Source organism: Oncorhynchus keta, chromosome 22 (assembly GCF_023373465.1).
Source record: "Oncorhynchus keta strain PuntledgeMale-10-30-2019 chromosome 22, Oket_V2, whole genome shotgun sequence".
NCBI classification, from domain to species: domain Eukaryota; kingdom Metazoa; phylum Chordata; class Actinopteri; order Salmoniformes; family Salmonidae; genus Oncorhynchus; species Oncorhynchus keta.
The window spans coordinates 47,156,972-47,174,312 of NC_068442.1; the positions used below are offsets into that span (position 1 = coordinate 47,156,972).

Genomic DNA, 17,341 nt, shown 5'->3' on the forward strand with positions numbered 1-17,341 from the left:
AAATGTAACCTTTTATTGAACTAGACAAGTCAGTTAAAAAATAAATAATTATTTACAATGACGGCCTTCTCTAACCCAGACGATGCTGGGCTAAATGTGCACCGCCCTCTGGGACTCCCGATCGCGTCTGGTTGTGACACAGCCTGGAAACGAAACAGGGTCTGTAGTGACGCCTCTAGCAATGCAGTGCTTTAGTCCACTGCGTTAAGATAAGCCTCTTTCCAAACTCAAACATTGTGTGTGGTACACTTCCAGTAACTGATACCCTGTTTATTTACCTACAGTACCAGCCAAAAGTTTGGACACCTTCTCCAATGGTTTTTCTTTATTTTTACTACTTTCTACATTGTAGAACAATAGTGAAGACATTAAACTATGAAATAACTAGTGAAGCACCGGTATTACATTTTTGACTGATACCGATATCTGATATTTTCAAAGCCGGTTATCTCAAATTTTAGCAGCATTTTAAGCATTCTAGTACAGTTTAATAGTTAACACACACATGGACTCAGCAGTCTAAGGCACTGCTGCTGACACAGCATACCACCCTGCATACCACCCTGCATACCACTGCTGGCTTGCTTCTGAAGCTAAGCAGGGTTGGTCTTGGTCAGTTCCTGGATGGGAGACCAGATGCTGCTGGAAGTGGTGTCGGCGGGCCAGTAGGAGGCACTCTTTCCTCTGGTCTAAAAAAATATCCCTATGCCCCAGGGCATTGATTGGGGACACTGTCCTGTGTAGGGTGCCGTCTTTCTGATGGGATGTTAAACGGGTGTCCTGACTCTCTGCGGTCATTAAAAATCCCATGGCACTTATTGTAAGAGTAGGGGTGTTAACCCCGGTGTCCTGGCTAAATTCCCAATCTGGCCATTAAACCATCACGGTCACCTAATAATCCCCAGTTTACAATTGGCTCATTCATCTCTCTCCTGTAACTATTCCCCAGGTCGTTGCTGCAAATGAGAATGTGTTCTCAGTGAACTTACCCAGTAAAATAATGGATAAATAAGAGGCGTCACCACAGTCCCTTGGTTAGAATGCAGGCTGTATCACATCAATCAATCAACACAATTGGCCCAGCGTCATCCGGGTTTGGCCGTCCATTGGAAGTAAGAATTTGTTCTTAACTGACTTGCCTAGTTAAATAAAGGTTACACACACCACACTGACCAAATTGTTATTTTTTTGGCATTTATTCATGTCCCCATTACCAGTAAAACATAATCAAAACATATTTCTTTCACTTACTTACTGTGCTGTTTCGTTGTTCAATCGTTTCATTCAACCAGGATTGCATCATACATGTCAAGCAGTGAAGTTTCAGCACTGTCTGTCCGAGGCCTCTTCCTTGGTGCGCACTGTCACTGTGTCCGTTTCCATCTTGTCCAGCTGTGTATGTAACATTTCACGTAAACCCTGTTTCTTGTCTGCATCGAAGTAGCGGTCCTTGTACATGGCATCGAGCATGGTGGTGACACCTAGCCTGTGTGGGCAGTTTTGTTGCTAGGGCAAACTGTTGTCAAGGGCAACTGTTTAATTCGCCAATGTGGGCCAGTAAAAGCATCCACCTCGTCGGGAAAAGGGGCCATCTAACGTTAACCAGTTAGCTAGCAACTAGAGTGTATCTTAGTATTGGCGACGTCAGAATGGGCATGCGCACTCCACTGTCATGACAGAATCGGCGGCGTTAGAATTAGGAATTTGAATACAAAGTCTACACTGAATAAAAATATAAACGCAACATGTAAAGTTTGTCCCATGTTTCATGAGCTGAAAAAAAAGATCCCAGAAATGTTCCATACGCACATAAAGCTTATCTCAAATGTTGTGCACATTTTGTTTACATCCCTGTCAGTTTTGAGCAGGCGTTTCATTGCCATGACCGAGGGTATCACGTCTGCTGCAGGCACAGTTGATGAGCTTATTTCTCCAGTCAGTTGTTTGAATGGACTGAGCTAGTGTGTTCATGTTTAAAACATGTCCTCAAGTGCCATTTGAAATGGCAGCAGCGGTATGACAACCAGCATATTCATGAGCAACGCAATACGACTTTCCTCAGTATGAAATCCTCGATGACCCACTGTGCTGTCAGACTCTGCATGCTCATGGGGCTGACATCGCTGGTCTAAATGTCAGTCGTGAAGCTAACAGCAGAGACTCTATTACTGTGTAACTCTGGTAGGGCAACATCTGAAAAATAGTACCCATCAAAAAAAAATGTGCTAGACCAGGCGAAAGCCAACATCACCCACGGCAGAGAACGGTTGATTGTCAAGGCCAATTATCTTGGCGATAATGGATTTTGCCTTTGGGTTGTCGCGCTGAAATGTTCTTACTTTCAAATGACTGCTCGGCTTGTCTGCGGTGTGGATTGACCAGTCATTGCGGGCTAGGTTAGGAATGCTGTGTAGCGCAACATTTTACATGGTGTCGTTACGTTATGTACCTACGTTATACACAGATGTTCTTATCTGTGTTATATAGGTATGCACGTAAGCTTTGACATCGGTTTTGCACATCGGCATTAAACTAGACATTGGGTCGATGTTGGCATTTTTAGCTAATATCGGACGATTCCGATATGTTCACCGACTATAATCGTGCATCCCTAGAAATAACCAAGAAAGTGTTAAACAAATCTAAATATATTTTAGATTCTTCCAAGTAGCCACCATTTGAATTGACTGCCAAGAGTGTACAAAGCTTTCTCTCAACCAGCTTCACCTGGAATGCATTTCTAACAGTCTTGAAGGAGTTCCCACATATGCTGAGCACTTGCTGGCTGCTTTTCCTTCACTCTGCTATCTAACTCACCCCAAATCATCTCAATTGGGTTGAGGTTGGGTGATTGTGGAGATCAGGTCATCTGATGTCGCACTCATCACTCTTGGTCAAATAGCCCTTACACAGCCTGGAGGTGTGTTTTTGGTTACTGTCTTGTTGAAAAACAAATTACACTCCCAATTAATGCAAACCAGATGTGATGGCATATCACTGCAGAATGCTGTGGTGGCAAGTGTGCCTTGAATTCTAAATTAATCACGGACAGTGTCACCAGCATAGCACCATCACACCGCCTCCATGCTTCACGGTGGGAACCACGCATGCAGCGATCATCCGTTCTACTCTGCGTCTCACAAAGATACGTCGGTTGGAAGCAATAATCTGTAATTTGGACTCATCAGGCCAAGGACAGATTTCCACTGATCTAATGTCCATTGCTCATGTTTTTCTTGGCCCAAGCAAGTCTCTTTTCTTCTTCTTTTTGGTGTCCTATAGTAGTGGTTTCTTTGCAGCATTTCGACCCATGAAGGCCTGATTTACACGGTCTCTGAACAGTTGATGTGTCTTTTACTTGAACTCTGAAGTATTTATCTGGGTTGTAATTTTCTTTCCTGTAGCGGTCCTCATGAGAGCCAGTTTCATCATAGCGCTTGATCTTTTTGCGTCTGCACTTGAAGAAACGTTCAAAGTTCTGGAAATTTTCCAGAATGACTGACCTTCATGTTCTAAACTAATGATGGACTGTCGTTTTCTCTTTGCTTGTTTGAGCTGTTCTTGCTGTAATATGGATTTGGTATTTTACCAAATAGGGCTATCTTCTATATACCACCCCTACCTTGTCACAACACAACTGATTGGCTGAAACGCATTAAGAAGGAAAGAAATTCCCCAATGCGCTTTTAATAAGGCACACCTGTTAATTCAAATGCATTCCAGGTGACTACCTCATGAAGCTGGTTAAGAGAAGGCCAGGAGTGTGCAAAGCAGTCAAGGTAAAGAGTGGCTACTTTGAATAATCTCAAATATGACATCTACTTTGATCTACATTGAGGGGAAAAAATATTTGATCCCCTGCTGATTCCCTCATTAAAATGCAAATCAATTTATAACATTTTTGACATGTGTTTTTCTGGATTTTTTGTTGTTATTCTGTCTCTCACTGTTCAAATACACCTGCCATTAAAATTATAGACTGATCATTTCTTTCTCAGTGGGCAAACGTACAAAATCAGCAGGGGATCAAATACTTTGTTCCCTCACTGTAACACTTTGTTTGGTTACTACATGATTCCATGTGTTATTTCATGGTTTCGATGTCTTCATTTTTATTCTACACTGTAGAAAATTGTAAAAATAAAATAAACTCTTGAATGAGTCGGTGTCCAAACTTTTGACTGGTACTGTATAAATATTATATTGAGTAATGTCGGCGTGGCATTGACTAACATACAGTATGAGATGAGTAAAGCAGCATGCAAACATTTTTAAAGTGACTAGTGATTCCAGGTCTATGTACATCGGCCAGCAGCCTCCAAGGTGCAGGGTTGCGTAACCATGTGGAAGCCGGCTAGTGATAGATGCTTCCTTTCAGTCTCTCGGTCCCAGCTTTGAAGCACCTGTACTGACCTCGCCTTCTGGATGATAACGGGGTGAACAGGCCGTGGCTCGTGTGGTCGATGTCCTTGATGATCTGTTTGGCCTTCTTGTGACATCGGGTGTTGTTGGTTTCCTGTGAGGGCAGGTATTCCCCCCCAGCGATGCGTTGTATAGACAGCACCACCCTCTGGGGAACCCCTGCAGTTACGATGCGGTGCAGTTGCCGTGTCAGGTGGTGATGCATCCCGACAGGATGCTCTCAATTGTGCATCTGTAACTGGTACCTTATATCCCATAACACGGCGAGAGAGAGAGGGGCATGGCTATGATAACACTGTAGATTTTCAGTAGTGACGCAATAGGAGCCAGTCTACTGCTTTAGCATTAGCCCTCATCATAGAGTGGAGCAGATGCTCCGTCACAGCCTGAAGGCCAAACTCCACTGAGGCAAAGGTCTGTCACATGTTCTGTTACCACACATTTTTATACCCACTTAACAGGCAGGGAGGTCAGCCCTTTGTGTGTGTAAGTAACATGCCATTATAGCAGTTTTTATCTAGTGTGTGTGTGTATATATTTTTTGGGGCATATGTGTCCCATGCGGGAATTGAATCCACGACCCTGGCATTGCAAGCGCTGTGTCCACTCTAAGTGTTTCTATTCCCTCACTCTGCCTTGGACGACTGCATTCATCTCAGTGTTACCTTTATCCCTCAATGTGATCACACTACTGATGCACTGAGTGTTTTCTTTGTGTTTCAGACAGCGTGATTAATGCATGTGGGTTAGAGGGGAGTGAGTAAGCCCTTGTGTCTCTTCACTGGTATCTGTTCTCTCGGACATTTTCATCCCGGTGTTGACTACTAGGCCACAGATGCTCAAGGCACAGAACTATCTCTAACCTCACTGATATTACCTCTTGTCCTAATCTCCCCCCAGTGGAACGTATTGGCTAAACATCACGTAATGGTGTTAGATGGATCTGCGCCCAGGAATTTGTTTCAATGAAACAGCTTGGATCAATAAGTGCCACTCAATAGATCCCATCAACCCCGAATCCAAGGGAATGAGGACAATGTAACGGGAGGCGATTACAGACTTGGATCAGTTTACTTCCTGCAGCGTTGACTCGACCTGTCCGGTTGGTTTAAACCTGTGAAATGGAAATGAATAATTAAGTTACACGCAGCCTTATCTTGTGTTATGCCTCTTTCGACATTTTCAAATAAAAATGTGTTTGTCACATGCTTCGTAAACAAAAGGTGTGGACTAACAGTAAAATGCTTACTTACGGGTCCTTCCCAACTATGCAGAGGAAAAATATTGAAAATATAACTCAAGGAATAAATACACAATAAGTAACGATAAATTGGCTATAATACACAGGGTACCTGTACTGAGTCGATGTGCAGGGGTTGGAGGCAATTGAAGTAGATATATACATATACAGTGCTTTCTGATACTATGCATACCCCTTGACTTATCCCACATTTTGTGTTACAGCCTGAATTCAAGCTCAGTCAAATTTGTTGCTGATCGTTGCTCGTCAGTCATTTCGGGTCTTGCTGTAGATTTATGTCAAAATAACTTGGTCACTCCGGAACGTTCACTGTCGGCTTGGTAAGCAACTCCAGTGTAGATTTGTCCTTGTGTTTTAAGGTTATTGTCCTGCTGAAAGGTGAATTCATCTCCCTGTGTCTGGTGGAAAGCTGACTGAACTCTGTTTTCCTCTCGGATTTTGTCTTTGCCTAGTTCCGTTTTATTTATTTTTTATCCCTAAAAACTCCCTGGGCCTTAACGATTACAAGCATACCCATAAAATGACGCAGCCACCACTGTTTGAAAATATGTTGAGTGGTACTCTAATGTGTTTTGGATTTTCCCTATACATAACATTTTTGTATTCATTTAAAAAAATGAATTGCTTTGCCACATGCTTTGCAGTATTACTCTGTCATTTAGGTTAGTATTGTGTCGTAACTACAATGTTGATCCATCTTCAGTTTTCTCCTATCACAACCATTAAAGTTTAACTGCCTCGTGGTGAAATCCCCGAGTGGTTTCCTTCCTCTCCGGCAACTAAGTTAGGAAGGAGTCCTGTATCTTTGTAGGGACTGGGTGTATTCATACACCATCCAAAATGAGTAAATGTTTCATCCTGATCTTTAGGCTTGCAGTAACTGAGGGGTTGACACTTGATTCAAGACTTTTCAGATTTTCATTTTTATTCATTAGTAAAAAATGTGTAAAACATTGCATTTGGAAAGTATTCAGATCCCTTGACTTTTTTCCAGATTTTGTTACGTTACAGCCTTATTCTAAAATGGATTAAATAAAAAAAATCCTCTTCAATTTATACAATACCCCATAATAATAAAGTATGCAAATGTATTAACAAAAAATGGATACATTTACATAAGTATTCAGACCCTTTGCTATGAGACTCTGGTGCATCCTGTTTCCATTGATCATCCTTGATGTTTCTACAACTTGATTTTACCCAACCTGTGGTAAATTCAATTGATTGGACATGGCACACACCTGTCTATATAAGGTCCCACAGTTGACAGTGCATGTCAGAGCAAAAACCAAGCCGTGAGGTCGAAGGAATTGTCCGTAGAGCTCCGAGACAGGATTGTTTCGAAGCACAGATCTGGGGAAGGGTACCAACATTTTCTGCAGCATTGAAGGTCCCCAAGAACACAGTTGCCTCCATTCTTAAATGGAAGAAGTTTGTAACCACCAATACTCTTCCTTAAGCTGGCTGCCCGGCCAAACTGAGCAATTGTGGGAGAAGGGCCTTGGTCAGGGATATGACCAAGAACCCGATGGTCACTGACAGAGCTCCAGAGTTCCCCTCTGGAGGTGGTTGTCCTTCTAGAAGGTTTTCCCATCTCTGCAGCACACCACCAATCAGGCCTTTATGGTAGAGTGGCCAGACGGAAGCCACTCCTCCAGTAACTTGCACATGACAGTCCACTTGGAGTTTGCGAAGAGGCACCTAAAGGACTCTGACCATGAGAAACATAATTCTCTGATCTGATGAAACCAAGATTGAACTCTTTGGCCTGAATGTCAAGCGTCACGTCTGGAGGAAACCTGGCACCATCCCGACGGTGAAGCATGGTGGTGGCAGCATCTTGCTGTGGGGATGTTTTTCAGCGGCATGGACTGGGGACTTGTCAGGATTGAGGGAAAAAATAAACGGCGCAAAGTACAGAGATCCTTGATGAAAACCTGCTCAGGACCTCCGACTGGGGCGAAGGTTCACCTTCCAACAAGACAATGACCCTAAGCACACAGCCAACACAACGCAGCAGTGGCTTTGGGACAAGTCTCTGAATGTCCTTGAGTGGCCCAGACAGAGCCTGGACTTAAACCCAATCTAACATCTCTTGAGAGACTTGAAAATAGCTGTGCAGCAACGCTCTCCATCCAGCCTGACAGCTAGAGAGGATCTGCAGAGAAAAAGGGGAAAAACTCTCCAAATACAGGTGCACCAAAACTTGTGGCATCATACCCAAGAAGACTTGATGCTGAGTAAAGGGTCTGGATACTTATGTAAATGTGACAAACTTTTTTTTGCATTGTCATTATCGGGTATCGTGTGTGTAGATTGTTGGAGGGGGGATAAGGCTGTAACGTAACAAAATCAAGGCGTCTGAATACTTTCTGAATGCACTGAAGTTCCACTTTTATCTCATGGGGTTTTATGTGTAGGCCAGTGACTATAATCTCAATTGAAAACATTTTACATCGTCTAACAATTTTTGGGGGGATAAAGTCTGTGGGAATACTTTCTGAAGGCACTGTATATGTACATATCTACTACAATTACCTCCTACCCCTGCACATGGACTCGCTACTGGTACCCTGCGTATATAGCCAAGATATGTAGGAGTGAAGTGACTAGGGGTTACTAGGCAACAGGATTAACAGTTGATTTAGGGTATGTGATGAGTCAAAGGTGTTTGTGCAAAGAGGGTCAATGCAGATGGTCCTAGTAGCTATTTGGGTAACTATTTAGTAGTGTTATGGCTTAGGGGTAGAAGCTGTTTCAGGGTCCTGTTGTTTCCAGACTTAGTGCGTTGTTACTGTTTCCCGTGCGGTAGTAGAGAGAACAGTATGACTTGGGTGGCTGGACAATTTGACTTTTTTTATTTTATTTTAGGTCCTTCATCTGACACCGCCTGGTATAGCGGTCTGGGATTGCAGGAAGCTACCCACTGTAGCGCCATGCGGTCAGATGCCAAGCAGTTGCCATACCAAGCGGTGACGCAGCCATTCAAGATGCCGTCAAATGGTGCAGCTAAAAATCTTTTTGAGGATCTGAGGGGCCCATGCAAAATCTTTTCAGCCTCCATAGGGAGAGGTGTTGGTGTGTGTGTGTGTGTGTGGACCATGTTAATTCCTTAGTAATGTGAACACGCTGTCGACCCGCTCCACTACAGCCCTGTCGATGTGTCTGGCCCTCCGTGTCCTGTAGTCCACAATCGTCTTATCGCGGTTATTTATTTCTACATTGAAATGAATGATCTATCCTAGGCCTACACACTTAACCGTCTCAACGGATGCTGCACATTGCATATCCCCCATTTAGTTGGAGCGATAAAGACCACGGAGTTCAGTATTACATATTTAACACCGTATTCGTCGCGTGACACTACAAATTAAACATTTTTCCGGCTTTGTCACCAACACTTCTAAAATAATGTTTGTTTTGACTATTCAGTCCGTTTCTCCCTCAACTGTCAAACTTAATGCACCGCCATCGTCAGAACAAGACACAGGATATCATGGCTGCTGTTCAAGGAAATAAAAGTACTTGGAAAGGTTTAAAGGACGCTGTTTGAAGTATTACATCAGTGGCCGTCTGGTCGGCTATTGTGCAATCATATTGGGTCTGGTCTAGGCTTGAAAGAAATGTCTGTTTATGCTCTGGGCCTGTATGCGCATTGCTCGTGTCTACTCACATCAAAAGCCTGGTGTTGTGGAGATGGATGACAGTAAATAAGTGAAGAGGATTGTTCTGCTCCGGCCTGAAACTCTATCTGAAGGCATTGTTTATTTTCACTCAGTGTACCATTGTTCAACCTCATCCTATTAAAATGGCTAGTGCCTGGTCTCTCGCTCCTTCATTTTCTTTGTCCCTCTTTCTCTTACTCGTTTTGTTTCTCTCTACTTTCCCCTTACTCCCTTCCTCCTTCCCCTCTTGCGTTTACTCGTTCTCTCCCCCTCTATTCTCCCTCCCTTTCTTATTCTGTCTTTCGTCTCACTCTGTTCCTGCCCTCATCTGTATCCCTCTCCAAGAGAACCAGGGCCTGTTTTTAAATAATTCTGCTCTTCCTCCTTTAAAAAGTAATGTAGAAAGTGAATGTGGACCAGGAAAAGTTGTGACCGTGACTACTGGGATGCTCATCCTCTTCCAGTAGGGAACTTCATAGATATATAGAAGCTCATAATCATGCTATGATATTGTCTGACTCAAGCTCTTCTGGCCTTCACGAACAAGAATGTTAATTAAGGACAACATTTTATTTTAGAAGTGTTTCACAGTCAAAAGTCAGATTCTTGTGCCATATCCCAAACTTCACCCAGATTTTTTTATTTTGAGGCAAAGAATTGAATGGTTTTGTCTGAAGGCGTGAAAGGTCACGCAACTGGAAAATGTTTGCCTGATTCAGCTGGTGGAAAATAAGGGAATTAGCAAAGCACTGACTTAATACAAGCAGTGTGAATCTGACTTCCTCTAGGGTGTGCGCCTGTGTCGTACTGCATTTTCACCCATAAGAATATAGGCCCTGTCTAAGGGGTCTTTGATACCAAGGATAATTTTGCTAGGATCATTTTGCTATTTGATTTTTGACCATTTGAAGTATACAAATATATATTTTAAGAATGATTTGACATTTTTTATTTGGCCTTGCTGCTATTAGCTCATACAAACCCATTGAATAACATATTCACTACATGGAACGGTAGTTTGTTCTGAACTGTCTGTCCTATATCTGAAAGATCGGGAAACCTATTTAAACCCTTATTTTTTACACTAAACAGTCTCCCATATATATTTCTATAAATATTTCAACTGATACCGGGGAACCTTCAGTCGTGAGATCTGTGTGTCCTAGTGCACGACAACCAACATGTTCATGATTCTCACCTTTTACACAGAGGGGTCATATTACTGTGTAGCCAAATCTGTAAGGACGCTACAGAGACGAGTTGGCAGAGTTGGTACCACCTTCAGACAAGTCCCAAGACGCTTGTGGGGGGTCGTAGAGTGAAACGGAGAACACCATCGTGTTCGAGAGAGTCATCTTTCCGTAAAGGGGTCATAATAGTTTGTAGGCCACAAATGATTTTGTGAGACCTAATTTATTTTTTTTCTTTTCGGGATGTCTCATGGTCTGACAAACACCGCTCTAGCTCTGTCACCTTTTACCTCAGAAGTATTACGTAGGCAGATGTGGTGGATTGGAGACTCATCCAATGCAAATTAAATATCTCTAGCTTAAACTGACTCTGTAGCGTCCTTACAGTAATGACAACACACTTATATGACCCTTCTGTTTTAATGTGAGACCCTCATGAACACGTACATGTTGGTAATTAGATTTCCGTGGGGATGTGGACATTGATCTTGGAGGGTTGACTTTGATTCACGTGTGCTGATGGCCACATCTACTTCCCCTGCACATGTTTATTTCTGTCTTTTTTAGACACTTTCTCACTTATTTCTCCCCCAGGTTGACAGCAGCAGAAGGAACAGAACCTCGCTTCATGAGAGAGGAAGAGGAGGAGAGCAGTGAGGAAGAGGATGAACTAACCCCAGAGGCTCAAGGTGCCCCCCTTCGTTGTCCTCCTCTCACCCCCTCACATCCCTATTCCCACTGGGCATCAGGCCCTGACTTTTCCCTGACCTCTCCTTGTGTTGTGTCAAGCGTTCTGTGCCTGATAACGGATTCTCTCAGCTCAGCAGCCCCGGGCACTGCCGACGGTCCAAACGGAGCTTGTTCCCGGTGACTGTTCCAATTGACTGTAGTCCATTTTGGCTCCAGACACACTTGTCTCTCTCCTCGCTTTCCTGCATTTTTATCTCTGGTGTAAAGGGGAAAGCAAGAGCTTAACGTGTAAATTCTCCCCAAATACTGAAATGTGTGTCCCGACATACTCTCATAGATTTAGTGTTGCTATGAGTTAGAATCCTACCCGTTTAAAAAAAAATGGTTTCTAAAAATAAATAAAAAAACCACCTATAATATATTTGTATATGAGACCTGCTGACCTTCATACATACTATTCTTCAGAGTTAGACGGGCCATCAACTGAACACAACATGTATTTAATATTAGATCATCTTTTGATTTTCTAAATTATGAGTGACCTGGATTTGAAGTAGTGTGCTTCGAACAATCAGCAAGGGAATTGATTGATTGGAGTGATCTTGACTACTAGTAGTAACAAAATTCATCCCCAACACATTGAGCCAGCTGTCCCCCTAACCTCACACTGTTACTCCATGAGACTGTACTAATGTGACATCACTAAGCCTCCAGACATTGGCTTCCAAATTTGAAATCTGTGTCACATCCTCTCTGCCACCTAGTTTCCATGTAACAATGTCCCTCAAGGTTGTTGCTTCACACTCCAAAGCTATTGTTTGCTAAAAATAAGCCTCTCGTGTACTGCTGCAATTGCAAGTCATTTTTTGAAAATGTCTCTTATTGCTTTCAGAAAGGGTTCCTGGTATGTTGGCTGTAAACATGTTATTTTATTATTTATTTTTTTTAGCTCGTCGGCTTTTACTTTTCATATAGCCACCATTACTTTTGCGGGGAAGGAGCAAGAAACGTTCAACTTTGACCCTGTTGCAACCGTCGTCATGATAACCTGACAGCTGCATGTTCTAAATGTCTTTCATCAATAGACTTTCCACTCCTTTTAAATTCTTACATTCACTACACTATATATATATATATGCCATTTAGCAGACGCTTTTATCCAAAGCGACTTACAGTCATGTGTGCATACATTCTACGTATGGGTGGTCCCGGGAATCGAACCCACTACCCTGGCGTTACAAGCGCCATGCTCTACCAACTGAGCTACAGAAGGACCACACTACACTAGATTAGCGGCTTGCCCTAGCCTACGTGTAAATAATTTGTATGTAATTACCTTGTATTTTCCTGTTCTGTTGAGTAGAAAGTTGGCTAATGGTGAGACTATTAAATATGTTACAGCAATCGTGACTAGATCGGTTGGCAGAAATAGAAGTACAGCCCTATCAACAAGGCAGGTCCCACAGGCCCGAGGTTTGACACACCTGGACTACTGTTCAGTCGGGTGTTGTTTTGATATAAAGAAACGGTGGCAAAAACGTTGACTGAAACGTATTGGTATAAAAGGTATATTTGTGTAGTAGTAGATTGATTGCTGGAATTAGAAAGCAGTTATTTTGACGGTTTCATCTCAGAACCATGTCCTTGAAGGATCCTCAGGGAAGTTTGTTTATGGTCTATTGATCCTTCAACCGCCATTTTGAGGACAAGCATGTTAAAACTCTCCCCGGTTCAACTAAAACCTCAATTTTTTTTTCCTTTTAGCTTTTGAATGCGCCATCCTCGCCTCTACTAAAGTAACTCACTATGTATCACTGTCTCCTCCACAGACTGGAAATCAGGATATTTACATTATGTGTCTGAGTTGTGGCTCCTCCTAGCCTCTCTTTCTCTCTTTCAACCCCCCTCAATTCAAAGGGCTTTATTGGCATGGGAAACATATGTTTTACATTGCCAAAGCAATTGAAACCTCTCTTTCTCCCCATCAGCGAAAAAGAAGCAGTTTGAAATGATGAGGAAGATGCATTACAACGAGGGCCTCAGCATCAGGATGGCCCGACAACTCATAGCCAACGAACAGGCGGAAGAAGAGGATGAGGATGAGGAGATGAAGGAGGACATGGAAACAGAGGACTTTATTGTAGATCCCCCGCATGACGGTAAGACAAACGGGCATACTCAAACCTTAAGACGGTAAGCAGGGTGTATGCAGGTCCTTAACTATTGTGCCGTGTTAAAATACTCATACTAACCATACTATTTGTGGCGTGAATTGAGTATATAGTATGCTTATTGGTCATAGTATGGATATAGTTGGTATGCCAAAAGTTCCCGGATGTCGTACTAAATTCGCCAAAATACGAAGTATCCACCATATTTGAAGAAAATGGTGGAAAATATTCAGTCGAAGTCCGAGCGCATACAAATTCATTACTTTAACTAATTATGACAAATGTTGAGCACTGTAATGAAGTAGTTACCTTTCAAATCAGTTACGTTACACGTTAGGTTGGCTGACAGTTTGTTAGCTACGCTGTCCTTACGAATTACAGCAGTATGTTTTTTATTTAAAAAAATACATATGTATTTTACCTTTTAAAAAATTTAACTAGGCAAGTCAGTTAAGAACAAATAGTTATTTTCAATGACGACCTCGGAACAGTGGGTTGACTGCCTTGGTCTGCCCCTGAACGACAGATTTAAAAATATATTTTTTTCAACCTTGTCGTGTCGGGGATTCGATCTTGCAACATTACTACTAGTCCAACGCTCTAACCACGAGGCTACCTGCCGCCGGAATGTTAGTTACCTAACATTAGTTGGTTACTAATACATTGAACTTGCCAGGCAGTATATTGACTATAATCTAACTACCCAACGTTCATTGACTTGATTATTCACGTCATTCTTAGCTAAGTGGTATAGTCGTTGTGCGTTCTCCATGGACATGGCTAATTCTGGCTATCTACTCCGATTTCAGAGTACTGTTGTCTGAGTGTGCCAGAGTGCAGAATAACTGATGAGTTTACACCCGTTGAATATGGCCGGGGCCAGTAAATGTCTGCAATTAAATTGTTGCCAACAGCACAGTTACAAGCACCAACAATCTGGATAACATAAACTGCCTAACCAGCTAGGGTGGGTAAAATGGATAATGTGTTCTCTCATTTGTCTGGAAATAGCTAGGCAACGTTAGCCAGTTAGCTTGGGCGCTTGACTGCTGTTGTGAGGTCAGAACTCGATCAACCCTACTCTTCGGCCAGAGCGTCCAGTGAAGCGCTCCAAGAGCGACGCGCTCTGAATTTACAAACGACCAGAGCGCTCTCCAGATTGAATTTACGAACGACCAGAGCGCTCTCCAGATTGAATTTACGAACGACCAGAGCGCTCTCCAGATTGAATTTACGAACGACCAGAGCGCTCTCCAGATTGAATTTACGAACGACCAGAGCGATCTCCAGATTGAATTTACGAACGACCAGAGCGATCTCCAGATTGAATTTACGAACGACCAGAGCGCTCTCCAGATTGAATTTACGAACGACCAGAGCGATCTCCAGATTGAATTTACGAACGACCAGAGCGCTCTCCAGATTGAATTTACGAACGACCAGAGCGATCTCCAGATTGAATTTACGAACACACCCGAAATCGTAAAATGTCTAGCTAGTAATTTATTATGCTAACAAGCTAGCAAAGAGGTTGCATAGGAACAGCATCAACTTCCGGTAGATAGGCGAAGCTAGTATGTTCAACTGAAAGGATACAGTTGGTTTACAGTATACTAATAGTATGCCGTGTATATACTCATTAAGTATGTAGTATACAGTATGTTAGTATGGGTATTCGACTACACAGCTTTGGTCTTGAATGAATAACCTTAATGTATTTAATTTTTGTTTTGAACGGTCTTAGGAAGTGCGACGGAGATGACTATGGTGTTTGTGCCACTGCTTAGTTGTTTGCACGACATGTGCATTTTTCAATTGTCAATATATAGAGGAAATGATACCACTTTACAGAGTGTCATTGAGATGATGTGCCAGCAGAACAAAGCCTATTTAGAGTTAGCAATCTAGCTAATGTGTTTTGAGTTCCCACATCCTCCGGTGGTAAGTGATATGGGGCATAGCCTAGATCAATATGTACAAAAAAAACATGCAGGCAAATGAATCTCTAAAGAGACAAACAAGATATCTGATTATAATGGATCCTATTTTAAATATCCATCATGCATTGCCTGAACATGTTAGATGACATGGCAAACTTTTTTCTTTTTCATGTCTCGCTTGCCACTGGAAGAGGTCCGTCCAGAGCCCTCCCACACCGCTAGACTACAGGAGAATGCTCACTGCTAGAATAGCACTGGTGAAAGAGCCCTCCCACACCGCTAGACTACAGGAGAATGCTCACTGCTAGAATAGCACTGGTGAAAGAGCCCTCCCACACCGCTAGACTACAGGAGAATGCTCACTGCTAGAATAGCACTGGTGAAAGAGCCCTCCCACACCGCTAGACTACAGGAGAATGCTCACTGCTAGAATAGCACTGGTGAAAGAGCCCTCCCACACCGCTAGACTACAGGAGAATGCTCACTGCTAGAATAGCACTGGTGAAAGAGCCCTCCCACACCGCTAGACTACAGGAGAATGCTCACTGCTAGAATAGCACTGGTGAAAGAGCCCTCCCACACCGCTAGACTACAGGAGAATGCTCACTGCTAGAATAGCACTGGTGAAAGAGCCCTCCCACACCGCTAGACTACAGGAGAATGCTCACTGCTAGAATAGCACTGGTGAAAGAGCCCTCCCACACCGCTAGACTACAGGAGAATGCTCATTGCTAGAATAGCACACCTACTTGTAAATATGAGCTATGTAGATTATAGCCTTCGGTGAAAGAGCCAGCTCTACAAATACTACTCTTTGACAACATTGGCTCATTTCTTGAGAGGAATATTAGGAGTGTGGTGCGCGAAGAACTCAAATGGTATTGCAAGGTCTGAAGTCTTAAATTTAACCTCTGGATACTTTGGGTAAGACAAATGGGGGTTCTCAGAAACCTTAGGACAGGACTAGTCAGAAAATGAACATTGGGATCACACTCTGGCGATATCCATTGAAAGAGAGAAAATGGTTGATTGTGTTTTTGTATAACATTTACTGCAGCAAGCTGAGAGCGTGCTAAGAATCAATAGCCAATCCATCACGGGCTGGAAGCTATAGCGAGCCTTTATTGGTCAATCACGCCATGACATGGCCAAGCATTTTCTTTCTCCAACTTATTCCCCGCCCACACTCTTTTCGCTGAGCTTTTTAAAAATGTTCTTGCCCAGTTTACTTCGTTTGTAGTGAACAAACGTCACTGTGCAGACATCTCGGTGCTCTTGCTTTTCTGTTATTACCATGTATGTACAGTGGGGCAAAAAAGTATTTAGTCAGTCACCAATTGTGCAAGTTCTCCCACTTAAAAATGTTATATTCTGGATTTTTTTTTCTCATTTTGACACTGACCAAACTCCAGCCACTTTAATAATGGGAATTGATGGGAAATGATGTAAATATATCACTAGCCACTTTAAACAATGCTACCTTGAATAATGTAGGGTAAGTAACATTATATATCTCATATGCATACGTATATACTGTACTCTACATCATCGACTGCATCCTTATGTAATACATGTATCACTAGCCACTTTAACTATGCCACTTTGTTTACTTTGTCTACATACTCATCTCATATGTATATACTGTACTCGATACCATCTACTGTATGCTGCTCTGTACCATCACTAATTCATATATCCTTATGTACATATTCTTTATCCCCTTACACTGTGTATAAGACAGTAGTTTTGGAATTGTTAGTTAAATTACTTGTTGGTTATCACTGCATTGTCGGAACTAGAAGCATAAGCATTTCGCTACACTCGCATTAACATCTGCTAACCATGTGTATGTGACAAATAAAATTTGATTTGATTTGAGTTAGTGTGATAAATTACAGGCCTCATCTTTTTAAGTGGGAGAACTTGCACAATTGGTGGCTGACTAAATACTTTTTTGCCCCACTGTATATCCTGGGAGAATTTATTTGCTTCAATGTCCCTC

The 17,341-nt window shown here is 42.5% G+C and overlaps 1 protein-coding gene across 1 annotated transcript in view; it reads left to right on the forward strand.

Annotated features, from left to right (window-relative positions):
- The window catches only part of ppp1r2 (protein phosphatase 1, regulatory (inhibitor) subunit 2), a 33,111-nt gene that overhangs the window by 12,833 nt on the left and 2,937 nt on the right, over nucleotides 1-17,341 (forward strand). The window contains exons 4-5 of the mRNA XM_035799194.2: nucleotides 11,133-11,227; nucleotides 13,217-13,387. Coding sequence (XP_035655087.1) covers nucleotides 11,133-11,227; nucleotides 13,217-13,387 — 266 coding nt within the window. The remainder of the gene's footprint in view (nucleotides 1-11,132; nucleotides 11,228-13,216; nucleotides 13,388-17,341) is intronic.